Source organism: Quercus suber, unplaced genomic scaffold (genome assembly GCF_002906115.3).
Source record: "Quercus suber isolate HL8 unplaced genomic scaffold, Cork oak 2.0 scaffold_224, whole genome shotgun sequence".
Lineage (NCBI taxonomy): Eukaryota > Viridiplantae > Streptophyta > Magnoliopsida > Fagales > Fagaceae > Quercus > Quercus suber.
In genome coordinates, this window is record NW_027069682.1 from 698,859 (window position 1) to 720,749 (window position 21,891).

Genomic DNA, 21,891 nt, shown 5'->3' on the forward strand with positions numbered 1-21,891 from the left:
TCGTTCTTCCTTAGCCTTGTACTCCCCATTCACCTAGCCCATAATTAGCTGAGAATCTCCCAAGACGAGTATTAACTTAGCTTCCACGGACTTGGCCAATTCCGGCCCTTTAAGAAGAGCTTCATACTCAACTTCATTATTGGTTTCTTGGTACTGCAAGCGAACTTTGTGTTTTAGTTTATCTCCTTCTGGAGATTGTAAAACCACACCTATTCCTCCAATGTGCTGCGTAGACGATCCATCTACATGGACGATCCATTTCTGGTTGCCTTCCATCTTACTTACATCATCATAACTTGGTGTGAACTCTACAATGAAGTCTGCCAGTGCTTGAGCTTTTATAGAATGTCTGGGTTGGTACTTTATGTCGAATTCACTGAGCTCGATAGCCCATTGAATCAATCGTCCTGCAGCCTCCAATTTGTTCATTTCTTTTTTGAGGGGGTGGTTCGTTATGGCGTTGATGACATGAGCCTGGAAGTAATGCCTTAGTTTTCTAGAGGCCGTTATTAGTGTGAAAGCCAACTTTTCCATTAGGGGATATCGTTCTTCTGCTCCCCTCAGTGCTCTGCTCATATAATACACCGGCTTTTGTACTTTCCCTTCCTCTCTTATCAATGCCGATCTCACGGCATGCGGGGTTACTGCCGAGTATAAAAACAGCTCTTCTCCTGTCACGGACGGACTTAGCAACAGGGCCGTAATGAGGTACATTTTTAGGTCTTGGAAGGCTCTCTAGCACTCATCTGTCCACTCAAATGCTTTCTTTAGAACCTTGAAAAATGGTAAGCACTTGTCAGTAGCTTTAGAAACAAACCTATTAAGGGCAGCAACTCGTCCGGTAAGAGACTGGACTTCTTTGATACTCTGTGGAGGCTTCATATCTAGAATTGCTTTTATTTTTTCCGGGTTTGCCTCAATCCCTCTGTGCGAAACCATGAAATCAAGGAACTTCCCTGACGACACTCCAAAAGCACACTTGCTAGGGTTCAATTTCATGTGATACCGCCTTAGTGTGTCAAACATCTCCTGCAGGTCGTCTAGATGCCTTCCCTCGTCCTGAGTTTTCACCAGCATGTCATCCACATAAACTTCAACATTCCGCCCGATCTGTGGATGAAACATATGTTTAACTAGTCGTTGGTATGTCGCTCTAGCATTTTTCAAACCGAAGGGCATTACTTCATAACAGAATAATCCCTAACTAGTGACGAAGGATGTCTTCTCTTGGTTAGCCTCATTCATCCTTATTTGGTTGTATCATGAAAAAGCATCCATAAAGCTGAGTAATCTGTGGCCTGCGGTAGAATCTACCAGTTGGTCAATGCGCGACAATGGATAACTATCCTTGGGGCAGGCTTTATTAAGATCAGTAAAATCTACACACATCCTCCATTTGCCGTTCGCCTTTTTGACCATTACCACATTGGCCAACCAATCTGGATAGTATAATTCCCTTATAAATTTTGCCATCATCAACTTCTGAACCTCGTCTCTAATAGCATCATCTCTCTCCGGGGCAAACACCCTTTTCTTTTGTCGAACTAGCTTTGAGGAAGGACTTACGTTTAGACAGTGAGTGATGACACTAGGATCTATACCCGACATATCGTCATGAGTCCAAGCAAATACATCAGTGTTTTTCCTTAAAAATTGAACGAGGTCCTCCTTAATTTTTCCTTCTAGATCTGCCCCAATTCTGGTGCACCTCTCCGGGTTTGTCTCATCTAAAGAAACATCTTTTAACACTTCAGCAGGTTCTGCTACGACTCTCTTTTCTTCAATATTCATGGCCTGGACTTGTTCATCCATGGCCAACATTGCCAAGTAACACTCTCTTGCTGCTAGTTAGTCTCCATGCACTTGCCCCACTCCTTGCTCTGTTGGAAACTTAACCGACAGGTGATAAGTGGATGTTACAGCCTTCTAACTATTTAAAGTCGGCCTTCCAATTATAGCATTGTAGGAAGATGAACAATCTACCACAAGGAAGTTCACCTCGGTAACTTGCTACGGGTATGCCCCCACTGTCACTGGTAATGAAATACTGCCCACAGGTTGTACCATCATTCCACCAAAACCTACTAGGGGGGAGCTCGCTTGTCGGAGCCGATATCGTCCTAACCACATCTGCTGAAAAGCTAGATAATACAAAATATCAGCCGAGCTTCTGTTATCTATCAACACCCTTCTAGTCTTGTAGTCAACAATAAGGAGGGTGATGACAATAGCATCGTCATGAGGGTGATGAATTCTCTCTGTATCCTCGTCCACGAAGGTGATCGCTTGCTCGTCCGTAGTCCTCTCTCTCGGTGATCGTCCAGAGAGTTGAACATTCTGCACTGCTTTCAAATATGCTTTTTTTGACTTGGACGACTGTCCTATAGAACTTCCTCCTAGGATGATCCTTATTTCTCCGAGCGGTGGTCAGGATGATTCCTCTACCTTCCCTTTCAATTTCTTGTCCTTGTGGTCTCGTCCAAGGAAATTTCTCAACTTCCCTTGCCTGATAAGATTCTCAATCTACTGCTTCAAATCAAAGCATTCATCCGTATCATGCCCATGATCTCTATGGAAGCGACAATACTTATTCCTATGCACTTGTTGGGATCTCCCTTCATCTTTTCTGGCCACTTCAAAAAAGGCTCGTCCTTGATTTGCATAAGGACTTGCTCAAGTGGCACGTTCAAAGGGGTGTACTGTTCATTCCTCGCTGAAGGATACACCTTAAAATTTCAGAATTTAAATTTAATCCCTTAAAGTTTTATTCCATTTATATCAGCAATCATTTAATTCATATTTTTCATTAAGTACTATATAAACTTACTATTAGTTTATTCAATTAAATAATGTCACCTCATTTTCGTCGTTATGTTACATCATTTTTGTAGCTAGTCTTCATTTTCTGAGCTTTTATCCTCTGTTGTCTTTAAATGTCGTGGCATCCCACTTTTCATGGTCCTTTCCCATCTTGCCACTTGTTCCTTTAAAGAAATTAAGATTTGGCCCAACATATGCTGTTTACAAGCCAATAAGATATAATTGGACTAAATACACCCGAATAGAACATTCGAATTGAACAGAAACAAATTGGGAATGCCACCAACACATCCGCCGATCCAATGCCTCTATCTAGATCACCTCCACCGCCTTCAGATCCAAGGCGCTCGTTATTATCCTCACAAAATCCTAATTAATTAAGGAACAAGTTTCTTGTGATTGAGGCGGGACGAAGATTTCAATTCACTTTGGAAAGCATTGTCATGGTACGTGCAATCGTTCACATATGATTCATATGGTTTAGACTTTGAAATTTCAGCACGCTTGATAGCATCTAAAGTGGCATGGCAGATTGAGCCAAGGCTACCCGTTCCAATCTTGTGATCTTCTGAGAAGTTTTTGGTGGCTTCAAGGAGCTAGCATTTTCAATGGAAATTCTCTCCCACCCACAATTCCCATCAAGCCTTTGAAGCTTGTTGCTAGGATTGTGTGTCTTGTAGGCCTTATCTGAATTATCTCATCATTTTCAGAACTGTCTGAGACTTGGCTGCTGAAAAGAATGACAGTATGGATTTTTTTTTTTGGAATGAGAGAATATCCGAGGTATTCCATTAGAGTATGCACTATTACTGCTCTTCCGCATAAGAAACTCAAACAAGTCTTTCCGAATTATGCATGTAGGGCTTTCTGATAATAGAGGATCGGTGGGAATTATTTCATAATTTTCAGAACTACTACTGTCTGATTGAGACCTGGCTAAATAAAACGACATTATAAAATTGGAATAAAGAGCTAATTTTGGAGGTATTTCGTTGGATTCTGAACTAGCATCAGTTTCAGTGTCAGAGTTGTAGGCTGGGAAGAGTGACGCAATGGAAAGCTGCTTAGGGAAGTCTGGATTTAGATTTTGTTGTTCCATTCCTTATATAATTGCCAGGGTCTGAGCTGTTGTTGGCAAAAAATTCCGCAACCAAAAATATCAAAATATGATGAGAAAATATTTAGTTCTTTTTTATTAGCAAAAGAAGTTAAAACTTTGATTTTATAATCTAAAAACAGAGTAATCACACTGAGTACACAATGTAACCAATAAGCACGTGACAAACACTATAACTACTTATACTAACAAAAAAATGTCCACTATATGATCTGTAGCATAGGAAACTAAAACAATTAAACTATTGTCGTTTATGCTCATGTGCTTCAAGTTATTGGCTAGATTAGATCCTATTTGAACTCAAGGAAAATTCTCAATTGGTTTCTGTTTGGTTAGTGAGAAATGGTGGTGGTGTTCTGCTGAATGCTGAGAGCGTTGAGGAAGAACGAAATTTTAGGGATTGAGGTTTAAATTGGTTAAGAGATTTTGGCAAAGGTTGTGTATAGAGATCAATTTTGGAAAAGGATTTGAGAGGCGATTGATTGGTAAAGCTTGTTGGTTCTCCTTTTTTTTAAATTGCCAGGGTCTGAGCTGTTGTTGGCAAAAAATTCCGCAACCAAAAATATCAAAATATGATGAGAAAATATTTAGTTCTTTTTTATTAGCAAAAGAAGTTAAAACTTTGATTTTATAATCTAAAAACAGAGTAATCACACTGAGTACACAATGTAACCAATAAGCACGTGACAAACACTATAACTACTTATACTAACAAAAAAATGTCCACTATATGATCTGTAGCATAGGAAACTAAAACAATTAAACTATTGTCGTTTATGCTCATGTGCTTCAAGTTATTGGCTAGATTAGATCCTATTTGAACTCAAGGAAAATTCTCAATTGGTTTCTGTTTGGTTAGTGAGAAATGGTGGTGGTGTTCTGCTGAATGCTGAGAGCGTTGAGGAAGAACGAAATTTTAGGGATTGAGGTTTAAATTGGTTAAGAGATTTTGGCAAAGGTTGTGTATAGAGATCAATTTTGGAAAAGGATTTGAGAGGCGATTGATTGGTAAAGCTTGTTGGTTCTCCTTTTTTTTCAAAAACTTTATCTTGGTCAAATCTTGATTTAAATTTTAAAATTTCTCTATCTTTGTCAAATCTTGTCAGTTATTTCAAACAACTTCTATAAATTGATTTCTTGTTTGTAATGTAATTAAAGTGGAAAAGATTTTGGGCGTAGAAGATTGCGGTTTATTCATCCAAGAATCGTTATTCTAAAAAAAAATTGAAAAGAAAGAACAAAATTATTTTATTTTATTTTAGTATATTAGATTTGTGAGATTTTTTTTTTTAATTTTTAAAGTTTTTAGGTAATTTAATTATATCTAATAATTAAATCAATGTGGCATGATATAATTGGGCCAATTAACATATGTGGTAGACTTAGGCGACACTTAAGGTCCGTTTGGATACAGCTGAAAATTGAAAACTAGCAAACACTGTAGCAAATAATTTTTAAATGTGTAAATAGTACCGTGAGACCCATTTTTAATGAAAAAGTTGCTGAAAAGTGAAATTTGTAGGTCCATAAACAGTAAAATTTGGGCTGAAAAGTCAACTATTGTGGCTACTGTTCAAACAGTAGCCGCTACAGTAAAAAGTTGTCTTTGAAAAGTTGGAAACGCGTGAAAAAAAAAAAAAAAAAAAACTTTGAAATTTCAGCACGCTTGATAGCATCTAAAGTGGCATGGCAGATTGAGCCAAGGCTACCCGTTCCAATCTTGTGATCTTCTGAGAAGTTTTTGGTGGCTTCAAGGAGCTAGCATTTTCAATGAAAATTCTCTCCCACCCACAATTCCCATCAAGCCTTTGAAGCTTGTTGCTAGGATTGTGTCTTGTAGGCCTTATCTGAATTATCTCATCATTTTGAGAACTGACTGAGACTTGGCTGCTGAAAAGAATAACAGTATGGATTTTTCTTTTTTTGGAATGAGAGAATATCCGAGGTATTCCATTAGATAATGCACTACTACTGCTCTTCCGCATAAGAAACTCAAACGAGTCTTTCCGAATTATGCATGTAGGGCTTTTTGATAATAGAGGATCGGTGGGAATTATTTCATAATTTTCAGAACTACTACTGTCTGATTGAGACCTGGCTAAATAAAACGACATTATAAAATTGGAATAAAGAGCTAATTTTGGAGGTATTTCGTTGGATTCTGAACTATCATCAGTTTCAGTGTCAGAGTTGTAGGCTAGGAAGAGTGACGCAATGGAAAGCTGCTTAGGGAAGTCTGGATTTAGATTTTGTTGTTCCATTCCTTATATAATTGCCAGGGTCTGAGCTGTTGTTGGCAAAAAATTCCGCAACCAAAAATATCAAAATATGATGAGAAAATATTTAATTCTTTTTTATTAGCAAAAGAAGTTAAAACTTTGATTTTATAATCTAAAAACAGAGTAATCACACTGAGTACACAATGTAACCAATAAGCACGTGACAAACACTATAACTACTTATACTAACAAAAAAATTGTCCACTATATGATCTGTAGCATAGGAAACTAAAACAATTAAACTATTGTCGTTTATGCTCATGTGTTTCAAGTTATTGGCTAGATTAGATCCTATTTGAACTCCAGGAAAATTCTCAATTGGTTTCTGTTTGGTTAGTGAGAAATGGTGGTGGTGTTCTGCCGAATGCTGAGAGCGTTGAGGAAGAACGAAATTTTAGGGATTGAGGTTTAAATTGGTTAAGAGATTTTGGCAAAGGTTGTGTATAGAGATCAATTTTGGAAAAGGATTTGAGAGGCGATTGATTGGTAAAGCTTGTTGGTTCTCCTTTTTTTTTCAAAAACTTTATCTTGGTCAAATCTTGATTTAAATTTTAAAATTTCTCTATCTTTGTCAAATCTTGTCAGTTCTTTCAAACAACTTCTGTAAATTGATTTCTTGTTTGTAATGTAATTAAAGTGGAAAAGATTTTGGGCGTAGAAGATTGCGGTTTATTCATCCAACAATCGTCATTCTAAAAAAAATTTGAAAAGAAAGAACAAAATTATTTTATTTTATTTTAGTATATTAGATTTGTGAGATTTTTTTTTTTTAATTTTTAAAGTTTTTAGGTAATTTAATTATATCTAATAATTAAATTGATGTGGCATAGTATCATTGGGCCAATTAACATATGTGATAGACTTAGGTGACACTTAATGAACATATCAACACCAAACATAGAAAGAAGGGTCTTTTCTTGTTTCTTTTTTGCCTCCTCAAAAATGATGCCTAACATTAGGGGAGCATATCAAAATTTTAAGATATAAATTAAAAATTATCCCCAAATTTAATAATTTATTTTTAGTGAAACTCCTTTTTATCCCTATATTTTGGAGGTGTTTTCAATTTGATCCTTATACTTTAAAAGTTTCTACTTGGTCCTTGAGCTGTTCAAAATGTTTTAATTACTGGAAAAAAAAAGTATAAAAAAATATTTCAACATTTTAAAAGTTTTGTGGCATACACTGACATTAAATATATGCCTCAAGCCAGAATGAATCAGGGTGAGATTCAAAGTATATGGAACAGAAAATTATATGTGCTGAAATCACTAATTGAATCGCAGGTCTCATAATATCGGGGGAAGTAATCATACTTAGGAGAAGGATGCCACTGAAATCAACCTATAATGTCTTTAATTTTTCTTTTGTATGGCAATTAAAACAATTTGAACCTCACAACTAATAACATTGAGCAGTATAGATAAAGAATGTGCTTGAATTAACCAAAATAGATCTCCAAAGAGAAAATTGATCCAACTAACCAATAAGGTATCTCCCAATCAATCCACAAAGAGCCCATTGAACCCCCCCAAACCTCACAACAAAAGGCAAATCAATCATATCTACCAAAAGGAAAATTCATTAACATTCAAGATTTCATTAGGATTCAGAACTATCATAAACTGATGAAAATTATAAATGTCAAGTTATTTATATTTGGCCGGTAGCTTCATCACCTCCACTGTGAGGAATGCCACAAACACATCCATCTACCACGCCACCTAACATTAATGTTAACGTTCAGTTGGTTTAACTACAGTTAAACTAATCATGAAATGAACACTATTCAACATCTGGATCCAAACACGCGTCCAAAGCTCTTTGTAGGCTTTTTACAATCTCAGTCATTGAGGGGCGATTTAAACCTTCAGGACTTACACAATTTACTGCTAGGTACCCAACATATGTCACTGCCTCCATTTCAAATGGGGTAGGTGGTGGTACTTTTGGGTCCAAAACCTTCTGAATTTCATCTTGGACGATGTATGGCACTACAAAATCAACGACATTCCATGGCACACCATTTTCATCCGAATGAATTGCGTTGTACCCGGACAACATTTCTAGCAATACTACTCCAAACCCGTACACATCACTTTTAGTTGTCAACTGTTGAAGCCTATAGTACTCAGGGTCCATGTAACCAACAGTGCCTTCCGCAAGAAGCGAAAGGGGTGACTCAGCATCCATAGGGGCCTTCAAAGATAGGCTGAAATCAGTCACCTTAGCAGTCCATGTGGCATCTAATAATATGTTAGACGACTTGATATCGCGGTGTATGATTGGTGGAACTGCATAGACGTGCAGATACTCAATGCCTCTAGCTATGTCTAGTGCCACTTTAATCCGGGTAACCCATGACATTAGATGAGTACTTGGAAGCTTATGTAGATGGTAATGAAGGCTACCATTTCTCATGTAATCATAGACCAATACATGCTCATTATCATCCTCACAAAATCCCAATAAGTGAAGAAGATTCTTGTGACTAAGGCGGGACAAAGCTTCCAATTCACTTAGGAAAGCGTTGTCATGGTACTCGCAATCATTCACATATGATTCATATGGTTTAGACTTTGAAATTTCAGTTCGCTTAATAGCCACTACTCGGCCATCATTTAAAGTGGCACGGTAGATTGAGCCAAAGCTACTTGTTCCAATCTTGTGATCTTCTGAGAAGTTGTTGGTGGCTTCAAGTAGCATTTGCAAAGGAAATTCTTTCTTACCCACAATTCCTATCAAGTCTTTGAAGCTTGTTGTTAGGAGTGTGCGTCTAGGAATTATCTGAATTGTCTCATCATTTTTGGAATTGTTTGTTCGTGACTTGGCCGTGGAAAAGAATGACAGAATGGATTTTTTTTTGGAATGAGAGAATTTCGGAGGTATTCCATTAGATTCTGCTCTATTACTGCTCTTCCACTTACGAAACTCAAACAAGTCTTTGAAGGTAACTTTTCGGATTGGGTGTATGGGGCTTGCTGATATTGAAGGATCAGTGGGAATTATTTCATGATTTTCAGAATTGCTACTGTCTGATTGAGACCTGGCTGGTGGGAAGAATGACATTATGGAATTAGAATAAAGAGCTAATTTTGGAGGTATTTCGTTGGATTTTGAACTAGCATCAGTTTCAGTGTCAGAGTTGTAGGCTGGGAAGAGTGATGCAATGGAAAGCTGCTTAGAGAAGTTTGGAATTGGGTTTGTTGTTCCATTCCTTACCCAACTGCCAGGGTCTGAGCTGTTGTTGGCAACAAATTCTGCTACCAAAAATATCAAAATATGATAAGAAAATATTTAATTCTCATTTAATTAGCAAAAGAAGTTAAAACTTTGTTTTTATAATCTAAAAACAGAGTAATCAAACTGGTCAAACTGGTTACAGTGTAACCAATAAGCATGTGGCAAACACTACAATTACTAAATAACAATAAGTGTACAGTATATGACCTGTAGCATAGGAAACTATAACAATTAAACTACTTTCGTTTATGCAGAATGCTTTACTGCTTTGTTTCAATTCTTTGACACTCACCCTCATGATGGAGTATGGGAGCATGGATTTGATCACAACCATCTTAGAGAAAGGCGTTGAATATACCAACATGAAGTAGCTTTATATTATAGTCCCAGCTTCTACATTGTCCCTCATGGCAATCTATTTCTTTCTGTTTAATTTATTCATGAAAAACTGGATTGAACCCATATGAAGGGCTGCCAGATTTTCACTTAATGACAAAGTTGGTTGAGAAGGAGAGACATTGTGGTGCGAACACCAGCATTTTGATCAGAGCATTGCATTTATTGTGATTATAGTATTTATTTCTGATTTCAGCATTTTCAGTTATTTCTTAAAAAAAATAGAATTAAGAAATTCATAAATCATTGGCAAAACATATATACTATCATCTTCTTGCAAAGAAATTAATAATAATAAAAAAAACTAATATCAATTATGAATTATCTCAAGAGAAGATTAAGAGCATTCATATCAACTAAAGCAATAATTTCTGTCTATTTTTAGCATAAGAACTTACTCTTTTTTTTTTTTTTTTAATTACCCACTTTTCAAAAAGTCTCACATCAAATTATTTATTCCAAACTCTATTTCATTAAAATATCTAATAGATTCTATGTGAGTTACCATAGCTATTTCACCATTTGGAAGTTCCTCAACATAATGCTTAACAAATGTGATTATGATAAGTAGAGTAATAGAATGTACATTGTGATTTGTGGCCCTAGCGTCCATAACACAAGTGTCTCCCTCATATGCATGTCTATTAATCACTATTTCAGAAAATATCAAATGCCTCAATTCGCAACTGAAATTAGGACTTTGAAAGTGCTGCCAAAATTTATATTTGGCCGGTAGCTTCATCACCTCCACTGCTAGGAATGCCATCAACACATACGCCGACTACGCCTCCTAACGTTAATGTCTAGGTTAACGAACATGGATTTGATCACAACCATCTTAGAGAAAGGCGTTGAATATACCAACATGAAGTAGCTTTATATTATAGTCCCAGCTTGTACCTTGTCCCTCATGGCAATCTATTTCTATCTGTTTAATTTATTCATGAAAAACTGGATTGAACCCATATGAAGGGCTGCCAGATTGTCACTTAATAACAAAGTTGGTTGAGAAGGAGAGACATTGTGCTGCGAACACCAGAATTTTGATCAGAGCATTGCATTTATTGTGATTATAGTATTTATTTCTGATTTCAGCATTTTAAGTTATTTCTTTAAAAAAAAATAGAATTAAGAAATTCACAAATCATTGGCAAAACATAAATACTATCATCTTCTTGCAAAGAAATTAATAAGAAAAAAAAAAATCTAATTTCAATTATCTCAAGAGGAGATTAAGAGCATCCATATCAACTCATGCAATAATTTTTGTCTATTTTTAGCACAAGAACTTACTTCTTCTATTTTACTTACCCACTTTTCAAAAATTCTCACATCAAATTATTTATTCCAAACTCTATTTCATTAAAATATCTAATAGATTCTATGTGAGTTACCATAGCTATTTCACCATTTGGAAGTTCCTCAACATAATGCTATACAAATGTGATTATGATAAGTAGAGCAATAGAATGTACATTGTGATTTGTGGCCCTAGCATCCATAACACAAGTGTCTCCCTCATATGCATGTCTATTAATCACTATTTCAGAAAATATCAAATGCCTCAATTCGCAACTGAAATTAGGACTTTGAAAGTGCTGCCAAAAAGGAAAATTACCTGCCATAGAATTGGAGTGAGTGGCTGGCTGAATTACATTGTTGGCCATTTGAACTTCTTTATTAGCATAATCAAAATTGAATGACTGAATTTGAGTTCCCAGCATAGCCAAGGATTGTTGGCATTGCTCTTTAGTGAATGAAAATGAAGTAGAGGCATCAGTAGAATTCTTTTCAACTTGTTCATTTTGAAGATCGAATTGGTGTACCACAGTGGACTTCTTTCCCTTTGGCTTGAAGCTAGGAGGGTAGCCATAGATCTTGTAACATTTCTCAACAGTGTGACCCATCATTCCACAGTGATTGCAGGTGGAATTTTTTTTCCCCTTAGAGTTCTTGTTATTGTTGTTTCCTGCANCAATCCCAAGGAGAGACTTTCACAAGGAAATGGACCACGAATTTTTCAATTACAGAAGGATATTGTTGGTATTACTCAAGGAAAATCATCAATTACTTCATATTTCACTCAATTGAAGGTTTTATGGGATGAATTGCAAAATGTTCAACCTTTTCCAGCGTGTTCTTGTGGATCTTGCACGTGCAACTTAGGTCAAAAACTCAGTGATCTTCAACATCAAGATTTAGTGATGCGATTCTTAATGGGTCTTAATGAATCCTATTCTCAAGTTAGGGCACAAATTCTGTTGATGGATCCTCTCCCATCCATCAATGAAGTGTACTCTTTATTGATTCAAGAAGAAAGGGAATGCAGTGTGGAATTCCAGATTTCAAGAGCAGTGTCCCTATAGATTATACTTGTAGCAATTTCTTTAGAAACAGAATTGAGGATCCATGAAGCAACCATTTTGTTGCAGCGAATCCAAGCTTGAATTGTTGATGGTGTTTTGACCATTGGAGATGAGAGAGTCAATGTGCCATCAATAAACCCTAACTTGTTCTTGGCAATCAATGCCATTCGCATTGATCTCGCCCAAGTTGGGTAATTCTCTCCCACGAGAGGTTGATACACAAGCATAGCACCAGGGCTTTCTTCATGGTGCAGGTACAGAGGATTTGATGGATCATCAAAGATAGATAAGCATCGTGAAGAGGATGAAGAAGTTGAAGTTGAATCCATTGAAATGGAAGTGTTTTCGACTTGCTGCTCAAACAATATATGGAAATCTGATAAGAAAATATCTAATTTTCATAAATTAGGAAAACAAGTTACAAATATGGTTTTATACTCTAAGAACAAAGTATTCAAATCGGTTAATTACAATACGACAGAATTGACAAGCACGATAACTACTTACTAACAAAAACACACAAATCTATAACAATTAAACTATTGTTTTTTCAGTAGAATGCTTGCTTTTGTTTCAAATCTTTGACAAAAAAAAAATTACGAATACAAAACCATAAATTGCAATCACATATTTCGATACTAAAAATTTCTTGTCTAACTCAAAATTATTTGAAGCTTACTTGTATCAATTTAGTGCTTCTGCATATTGATCCAGGACAAAAAAATTCTGGGAGATTGACATAATTGAACTGGGAGAGAGAGGCAGAGAGTTTGAAAGAATTGAGTATCAAAATGGTGTGTTGGTATTCATAAGTTATAACCATTTGAAAGTTTCAGCAAAGATATACTTTCTACTTTCTCACGCAAGTCCACTTTCCAGAAGAAATAAAAGAAAGAAGAGGAAGTTCGAGGAAGTTCCTCCTGCGCTGAACAATGTTAATTTACCCTGTCTGTCATCTTCTCTTTCCTCCCGCTTTGTCTTTTAATTTTTTGTCTTTACCTGATCAAGTTATTTCTCAAGTCTTTTGGTCCAAGATTCTTTTACTCCAATTCCATGTCTAACACGTGTAGGGATAAAAATTTTAAATTTCACCGGTCGGCTGTTGGATTACACCTTTCTTCTTATATTTTTTATACTTTTAAAATTTTAAAAAAATTAAGAATTAATAGCTATATTATTAATAATTTTTTTTTAAGAAAAATCAATAAATTGTTTAAATTGTAATTTTTTNTTCTTCCATCGCCTCTTCAGACCTCAACTAACTTCTTAAATCTACCCATCCCTAACAAACAGCTAAGGGACTCAAGAAAGAGTGCAGGAAAGAGAAGACTCAGAGAGAAATTTGAACTAGAGAGCAAAGAAAGGAAGACTTACAGAAATGAGGAAAAGCTCATCTGTAGTAAGCTTTGTGCTGGCTGGAAAAGGACGCTGAGGTAGTTGGAGTGACCAGATTCAGAGTATGTGCGCTAGAGTTCTTGAATGCAAAGGTAAGGAGGCGAATCGATCCAAATGAGTATTTATATTCTCAATAAAAGACAACCAAGCGGAGTTTCCCGCCTATAAAGGCAGAGAACCCCCACCGATTGATTACCATCACACCATTGAACATGAGGAGTATGGAGCCACTAGAATTTAATGCGGTGCACGCCGCATATCGAGCCGTCAGAAACGTGCATTGGGCAAGCGAAAAACTCCAACGCTGACGTAGGCCAAGTTGGGCGAGCCACGATGAAGGCCCGAGGATGTCAAAATCCTCCTCCCCGTCCGAGGATACGGATAACAGAATTTTGAAGAGCTATTGTGGGGCCTAAGAACTTGGCAACCTCGGTCTATTTTCATATCTGGCTCAAGGCCCATGCCGAGGAGGAAGAAATGCCTGAGGGAGAAGTACAAAAGCCTAAATCGCTAGGAACCCTGCAAAGGATGACCCTGTCCTCGGCCAACCGAGCCCAACACTTTAGCCATGGTAGCTCGGTGGAAGAGCAAGTTCAGGATGAATTGTCACCTCCACATTAAGTGCGCTCACCTAACCCCTGGCCACATTAATGGTGATGTGACCTCTGAACAAGGCTGCCTCGGTCACCACAACTCACAGAAAGGCTGGTAAAGCGGCTGATAGGATGGGCAGTCAAGAGGAGGGGGTATGGATGATCAACAAGTGGAAGAAAGAGGTTATGGAAAAAGACTATATAAGGGGAAGATACAGATGAGGTAGGGGGGGTTGATTCCCCAGGAGAGACCGTTGTCAAGGTCCTCGGACTGGTGCAGAGGACAGATCTTGAGGACAATCATGATCCGCCGACGTCTGACGGTGGCGAATGGTGGCGAATGCCTCACCACCCACTGCCCTCCTGCTGGGGCCTAGTTCTTGAACCTGTTCTCTACAAATTTATTGTACTGGGTTACCTGGGCTTGAGTCCACTCACTCAACAGTAGAAGTGCTCAAACTCGGTCCCTACAATTATGTATAATTTTTTTTTCAAGTCAAGGTGGTCCTAGCCTAGGACCACCCTGGCCATAAGGTGGCACCGCCCTTGCCAAACAACAACAAGTGAAAAAATTATTCAACAAAAAGCCTATTATAAAACAAAAAGGTAAAATTTTTGTAACTCGTCCAACCTATTCAATAAAAATAATTTCAATTTCAATTTTCTTTAAAAAAAATGGTACCAATAAAAATATTGTGGTAATTTAAATTTCTTAGTGACCACTCTAAAAAAAATTCCTAAAGCCACCACTACATAATCGTGTTCGTGTCTCCCTTTCTCAAAATATGACTTCATGCATGAAAAAAAAAAAAAGAAAAGAAAAAAACTACGACAACAACAACAACTAATTAAATTGAAATGATGGACATCTATTTATAGAAACACTCACACCTATTCATAAAAGGTGAGATAGTGAACAAATACATTGTTCCACTTCATTTTGGATACTCGCGGTAAACAAATACTAAATAAATATTAACTAGACACTGGTGACCCAGCCTAATAGCCAACTTACTTTTTATATATATATATATATAGTGTTTTATTAATATTATTAGCATTATTATATATTTCAAAAATCTAACTATTAAATTGTATTTTTTTCACATTTTTAATACACATGTTAAATTTTGTGTCAATCAGAAATTATTTAGTACATAATCTATAAGATTATTATATTTTATACATAATTTTTAACTACAAAAAATTACAATTTAAACAATTTATTGACTTTTCTTTTTTTTTTTTTTTTTTTTTTTTTTTTTTTTTGCATGTTGTTAATCATTGTATTTTAGGATGTAGATGTCCTATCCATGAGTCTCAAAGCACCCTTCATGAAATAAAGTGCAAGGAGATTAAACTTTCTAAATATGTTACAAATGATGAAATAAGTAAAGTAGGGAAATAAAAAGGATACGATTGACGTAATCCCACAAATTACGTCAATTTGGCATTTTATGGAAAATAATAATACTAATAGCATCAAAATTTTCATCCAAGTGAAAGTTAGAATGGGATTTAACTTTAGAAAGAAGGAATAACTAGCAATCACTTAAATGATCAGGTTTTAAATATTACTAATTAATTTGCTTTTAAAAAAAATTGATTTAACTATAAAATCAAATGAATAGTAAATAGCCTACAATAGAAACATATAATTTTTTTAAAGAAAAAATCATTTTTTATATACAAGATAGAAATTTTATTTTAGCCTAATTTAAGTGTATATATATGTGAAGCTCTTTCCTAAGAAATTTGAATCTCATCTCTTACCCCCCACACCCCATAAGCACTTATACCTATGGAGCGAACAATGCGTGAAGTTCTTTCCTAAGAGATTTGAATCTCATTTCTTACCTCCTACACCCCATAAGCACTTATACCTATGGAGTGAACAATGTGTGTGGTGAACAATCATAGTAATAGATTGTATTATAATCACTTGCCTTTTAAAGTAATTTAAAAGTAGTAACTAATATTTTGATAGCATCTTTTCTAAGAATTTTAAGTTTTTTTTTTTAAACAAGGATTAAGGTTTGTACTAAATCAGGAATATATTTCCTTCTTGAGTGCATTGCTGCCATTAAGGAATCTTTTCCTTGGGTTCTCAAATGAGTTGCCAATCGTCAAGACACAGGGAAGTATGAAAAATACCCCATGTATTGCACCTTGCTCCAGAAGTTGCAAAGATTGATTTGCAAACCCTTTTTCCCGTGGCCTATATCATCTACAATATAGTGAGCCAAAAAACCTTTTTTTTTTTTTTTTTTTTTATTGCAAACCCTTTTTCCCGTGGCCTATATCATCTACAATATAGTGAGCCAAAAAACCTTTTTTTTTTTTTTTTTTTTTCATCACATTGTTTTGGGAGTTAATCGAAGACAAGACTTAGTCCCCTTTTCTTTGGGCTTTTATGTTTTAAATCCGACCCACTATGAAATGAAAAGCCCACCAGTGAGGACTTGCATGGCCAGCGAACAGCATTGGATTGGGAGGGTAGGCGCGCGTTGTGTTTTTTTTTTATTATTCAACTAGCCGCCGCCTTTTGTTTACCTCCTTCTCTAGGGTTCTAGTGATAACCCTTCTCTATAAAATAAAAGAGACCTGTTAGCCCACGGTTACAGCAAAATTGTTAAGGGGCAGACTTCGCTGCTGCTACAGGTGATTTTATTTCCCCCTTTTTTCTCTCTGTGTGTTTGCCTTCTTCTTCTTAGAATAATGTACTTAATTTCTTTAATCCTTCTTCTACTTCTCTGCTCTGAGATATAGCTTTGCTCTTATTTTCTTTTCTTTGAGCATGATGTTGATCTCTTTCTTTTTTATTCGTTAGCTTAGAAGAGAACAAGCTGCTCTGCTCTGCTTGATCGTGTAGTCATCAAGTAGATGAAATTTGAGTTGAAAGGTATTGAGCATTGAAATTCTCCTCGCTGTCTGCTTCTTTCAACGCATGATTTCCCGCTATAAATACCTGTGTGTATTTTTTCTGTTGTTTATCATAATATACTATATTACTCGAACACATTCCTCCCTTTTCTTTTAATGGCTGAAAGTCAATGCCGCTCCTAACAATAAATAAACCATGAACACTAAAAAGATTTTTTTTTTTTTTTAAAAGACATAATATAATTTGAACACTAAAAAGATTTTAAAAAGAAGACATAATATAATGGGAAAAATACTAGTAGACAGTGTACATGCATAAGGGTAAGTGCACTGTGCAACTGTACATTAGTTGAGGAATCTGAGAATTTAAAATTCTTCTCTGTCGTTCTCTCTCACCCTCTGACACAAACACACACAAAGAGACGGTGTGAGCGAGATGTGAGAGCTAAGGTGAGGTGTAGTGTAATATGACCTAGGCATTGAATTCAAGGTTTGATACTGAAATAGCGCAGGTTATCTGCTCTAAACATAAGGAATTGCATTTCTTTCATGGTTCGTTCGATTCCTAGTCTTTCTATTCTCTTGTCTGTCCTTAATTTCACCTTTCTTTTCTTTTCTTCTAATTTCTCAAACATGTCTAACTCTTCATTTTACATATTTCTAATAAACCCTTGGAAATGTTCCAGATATCTTACTCCTTGCTTTATTTTATTCTAAATTTGCAAGTGGCCAATATCTTTATTATTATTTGTGCGGTAACTTACTAATGTGTAATTCCTTCCCAATGGTTATATTTACTTGGGATCTCATAAAACTCATCTGTTATTTTGTTGCATATTATATGTTTACCTTGAGAATTACTTGGTGGCAGAATGAAAGTTTTTTTACTGTTCACTTGTGAGAGATTATGCTTTAAGTGTGTTTTTGTGAGTATGCATGTTTTAAATAAAATAAAATAAAATTTTACATGAGAGAAAACCCTATGTTTATCTTGTTGACAACATAATTATGTATGCAGAAATTGAGGAACATAGCAAACTAGCAAGCATCTGGTGCAATGGGAGACAATAGTGGTGATGAATATGTGTCAGTTGGTGCAATACCTCCTCCTAGGATAGATAACTTCAAAAAAGTTTCACTTTTGCCTCTTGTATTCCTCATATTCTACACTTTTGCCTCTTGTATTCCTCATATTCTACGAGGTTTCTGGGAGACCATTTGGGGTCGAGGACACTGTTGGAGCTGCTGGTCCTCTTTTAGCCCTTCTAGGCTTCTTGATCTTCCCATTTATATGGAGTATTCCTGAAGCATTAATAACTGCGGAGATGGGTGCAATGGGAGACAATAGTGGTGATGAATATGTGTCAGTTGGTGCAATACCTCCTCCTAGGATAGATAACTTCAAAAAAGTTTCACTTTTGCCTCTTGTATTCCTCATATTCTACGAGGTTTCTGGGGGACCATTTGGGGTCAAGGACACTGTTGGAGCTGCTGGTCCTCTTTTAGCCCTTCTAGGCTTCTTGATCTTCCCATTTATATGGAGTATTCCTGAAGCATTAATAACTGCGGAGATGGGTACCATGTTTCCTGAGAATAGTGGTTATGTGGTTTGGGTTTCGATTACATTGGGTCCTTATTGGGGATTTCAACAAGGCTGGGTGAAATGGCTAAGTGGCATTATTGATAATGCACTCTACCCAGCTTTATTTCTTGATTATTTGAAGTCGGCAATCCCAGCTTTAGGTATTGGTTTACCGAGAATCCTAGCTGTGTTAGCTTTGACTGTTGTCCTCACTTACATGAATTATAGGGGGTTAACCATTGTGGGATGGCTTGCTGTTCTTTTAGGGATTCTCTCAATTCTTCCTTTTGTAGTTATGGGGCTTGTGGCGATTCCAAAGTTGGAGCCTTCCAGATGGTTAGAGGTAAATCTACATGATGTGGATTGGAATTTATATTTAAACACTTTATTTTGGAATCTTAATTATTGGGACTCAATAAGCACACTTGTTGGCGAGGTGGACAATCCAAAGAGAACTCTTCCAAATGCTTTGCTTTATGCTTTGATATTCGTAGTTCTTGGATATTTCTTCCCTCTTTTAATTGGTACAGGCGCTGTTCCAGTCAACCGGGAGTTGTGGACTGATGGGTATTTCTTAGACATTGCTAAAATTATTGGGGGAGTTTGGTTAAGATGGTGGATCCAAGGAGCTTCGGCAGTGTCAAATATGGGGATGTTTGTAGCTGAGATGAGTAGTGACTCTTTTCAACTTTTGGGTATGGCAGAACGGGGTATGCTACCTGAGTTTTTCAGCAAGAGGTCTCGTTATGGAACTCCATTGATAGGGATTTTATTCTCAGCTTCTGGTGTGTTCTTGCTATCATGGCTAAGCTTCCAAGAGATTGTAGCAGCGGAGAATTTCTTGTACTGTTTTGGAATGATTTTGGAATTTATAGCATTTGTATGGTTACGGGTAAAACATCCCACTCTATATCGGCCTTACAAGATACCTGGGGGAATAGTTGGAGCCATTCTTTTGTGTATTCCTCCAACCATATTGATCTGCACTGTGTTGGCTCTCTCTACACTTAAGGTATTTCTTGTAAGTATTGTTGCTGTGATGATTGGACTTGTCATGCAGCCTTGTCTCAAGTATGTGGAGAAAAAGAGATGGATCAAGTTCTCTACTAATTCTAACCTCCCAGTTCTAACAGGAACCCTCATGCCGCAATGATTAAGTTGACATAGTATTTATTGACCACTAGAATGCAAAGACTTACTTTCGGTATTTACAAAATGTTGGAATAAAGGATTGTGATTCTAGTAATCTTTGAAATAAGTTATTACTTGTTGGAGAAGCATCTTTGGTTTGTTAATGCTATTCATTTTTTCTATCTTGTGGTTGCATATTGAATATTATGATTTTTTTTTTTCCTTTCGAGAAGAAAAGAAGAAGAATCAATCTTAGAATTTTTATTTAGAAGAACTTAGATTTTATTTTCCTGATCTTCTACACTGTTAAGCCAAGTAAAACCTTGAATCAATTTGGAAATCGGAAAACAACATGGAAAAAATACAATAAATAGAAGAGTATTGCATTGTAATCAATGTAGATTGCCAAGTTTCTGACACAGGCCAAAATTTTCTTTGCCCCAAGCATAAGCTTGCATAATTGGCCAGAGCATTAATGCTGGTTCTTTATCTCATACAACCTTGTGGACCTGGCCTCTATGATGTGCGCTTGGGATTGGCTAGAAGAAACGTTAAATCAATGATCAATAATAGATTTGTACAAATCCTCTATATTTCTTTTTATATTCCACAAATCACAACTTATTATGAATTTGTTTAGCTTTCTTTATAAAATAGTCAAATTTTAAAATAGAAAAAAAAATGATAAATTGTACTTTGTGAAATATAAAGTGAAACATAAAAAATGGTACAATGGATTTGTAGTCATTTGTCAGTGTGTACGCAGTTCGCATAGCATGTGTTTAAGGTATAAGCATTCTAGCAGAATGAAGACTTTGATCATGATTATGAATTCCCAATTTTTGAAGAATCTCTCATTATTTTTCTCTCTATTTTTACGCTATTTTCAAAGAATACCACCTAGTTGATCTAGAATTTCTTTGCGAACTTTTTGGTTAAATTTTTTTATGTGAATATTGTCTGTTGTAGATTTGAATTAATAAATATATATTATAGAAATAAAAATATACTATTAAAATCATTATGATGGTGTTATCATCTCTTTTTTTGTTCTTTGTTATTAGTAGGCTCTTGGATTTTGTTGGTCCTAATTTACCCAAATGCTATACGTACAATTTCAGTGTAGACCAGTCCTCAGTGCAGCCTTTGTTGCTTTGTCTTTTGAGATTTTTGTTTTGCTTATGTGTTTGTCCTCAATGAATGTCTCTATTCTTGTCAATTTCTTTTCGTTTACCTTTGGGTTCTTTGAAATTGTTGCACTTTTCAAATCTAAATCTAATATCTGATTATTAGAGTTGGATACATGGTATAATTTCAAACCTAAGACCAAAACACCATCTTTTTTTCACGGTCCTGTGGTCTGATCTTATAAACAAATGGTAGACGTAGGTAGGGCCTATAAATATAACAATTTCATTCAATTGTTACTTCAAGAAAAAGAAATGTATAAAAGCTCTCAATAAGTGATTAATTCTGATTATTTGTTACCAAAAGGTAGGGCTTCTTGTATGTTGTCATGTATGAGACTTCAGCGTGTTGGATTCAACTTCCCAATTTAACATTTTTTCTTACTATTTGCAACCATACAAGGTGCTAACAATTGGCATGCAATAAAATGTTAATTATGCTCACTTACAGTTATCACTTCAAAGTGTGACCGTGCACACTGTTCATATGTTGAAGAATAAATGCAGAGTTATTAAAAAAACATGCTATCTTATCTATTTCATGTACAAAGACTTATTGTATTTGCTACCATGGTTCTTCATAATTTTGTTAGAATACATGATAAGGTTGATGAGGAGTTCAACATTTATATTCATAATTCAATTCAGGTGACATATACTGGTGGGCTGAGTGATTTGAACAATGACATTTCAACGAATGTGTTGTGCCCACAATAATGTCCCCATCAACAAAGTATGAAGCTCTCTCCTAAGAGATTTGAATCTCATTCCTTACCTCCCACATTTCACAAGCGCTTTTATTTGTGAAGTGAACATCCAAACAAGGGTGGGCGGTGGTAATAGAAACGTATGGTTAATCATGGTAATAAATTGTATTATAATTAGTGACCTTTTAAAGG

General features: G+C 35.9%; 2 protein-coding genes across 2 annotated transcripts; one reads left to right on the top strand and one right to left on the bottom strand.

The window, feature by feature from the left end:
• Positions 1-7,780: 7,780 nt before the first annotated feature.
• LOC112016582 (serine/threonine-protein kinase-like protein CCR4) lies at positions 7,781-11,826 on the bottom strand. Its single transcript, XM_065780083.1, has 2 exons — positions 11,474-11,826; positions 7,781-9,476 (listed from the first exon to the last, which is right to left on the bottom strand). The coding sequence occupies exons 1-2, from the start codon at positions 11,763-11,765 to the stop codon at positions 8,002-8,004; spliced, it is 1,767 nt and encodes a 588-aa protein (XP_065636155.1). The 5' UTR covers positions 11,766-11,826; the 3' UTR covers positions 7,781-8,001.
• Positions 11,827-18,402: 6,576 nt separating this feature from the next.
• Positions 18,403-19,846, top strand: LOC112000412 (probable polyamine transporter At1g31830). Its single transcript, XM_065780046.1, has one exon. The coding sequence runs from the start codon at positions 18,418-18,420 to the stop codon at positions 19,825-19,827; it is 1,410 nt and encodes a 469-aa protein (XP_065636118.1). The 5' UTR covers positions 18,403-18,417; the 3' UTR covers positions 19,828-19,846.
• The last annotated feature ends 2,045 nt before the right edge of the window (positions 19,847-21,891 follow it).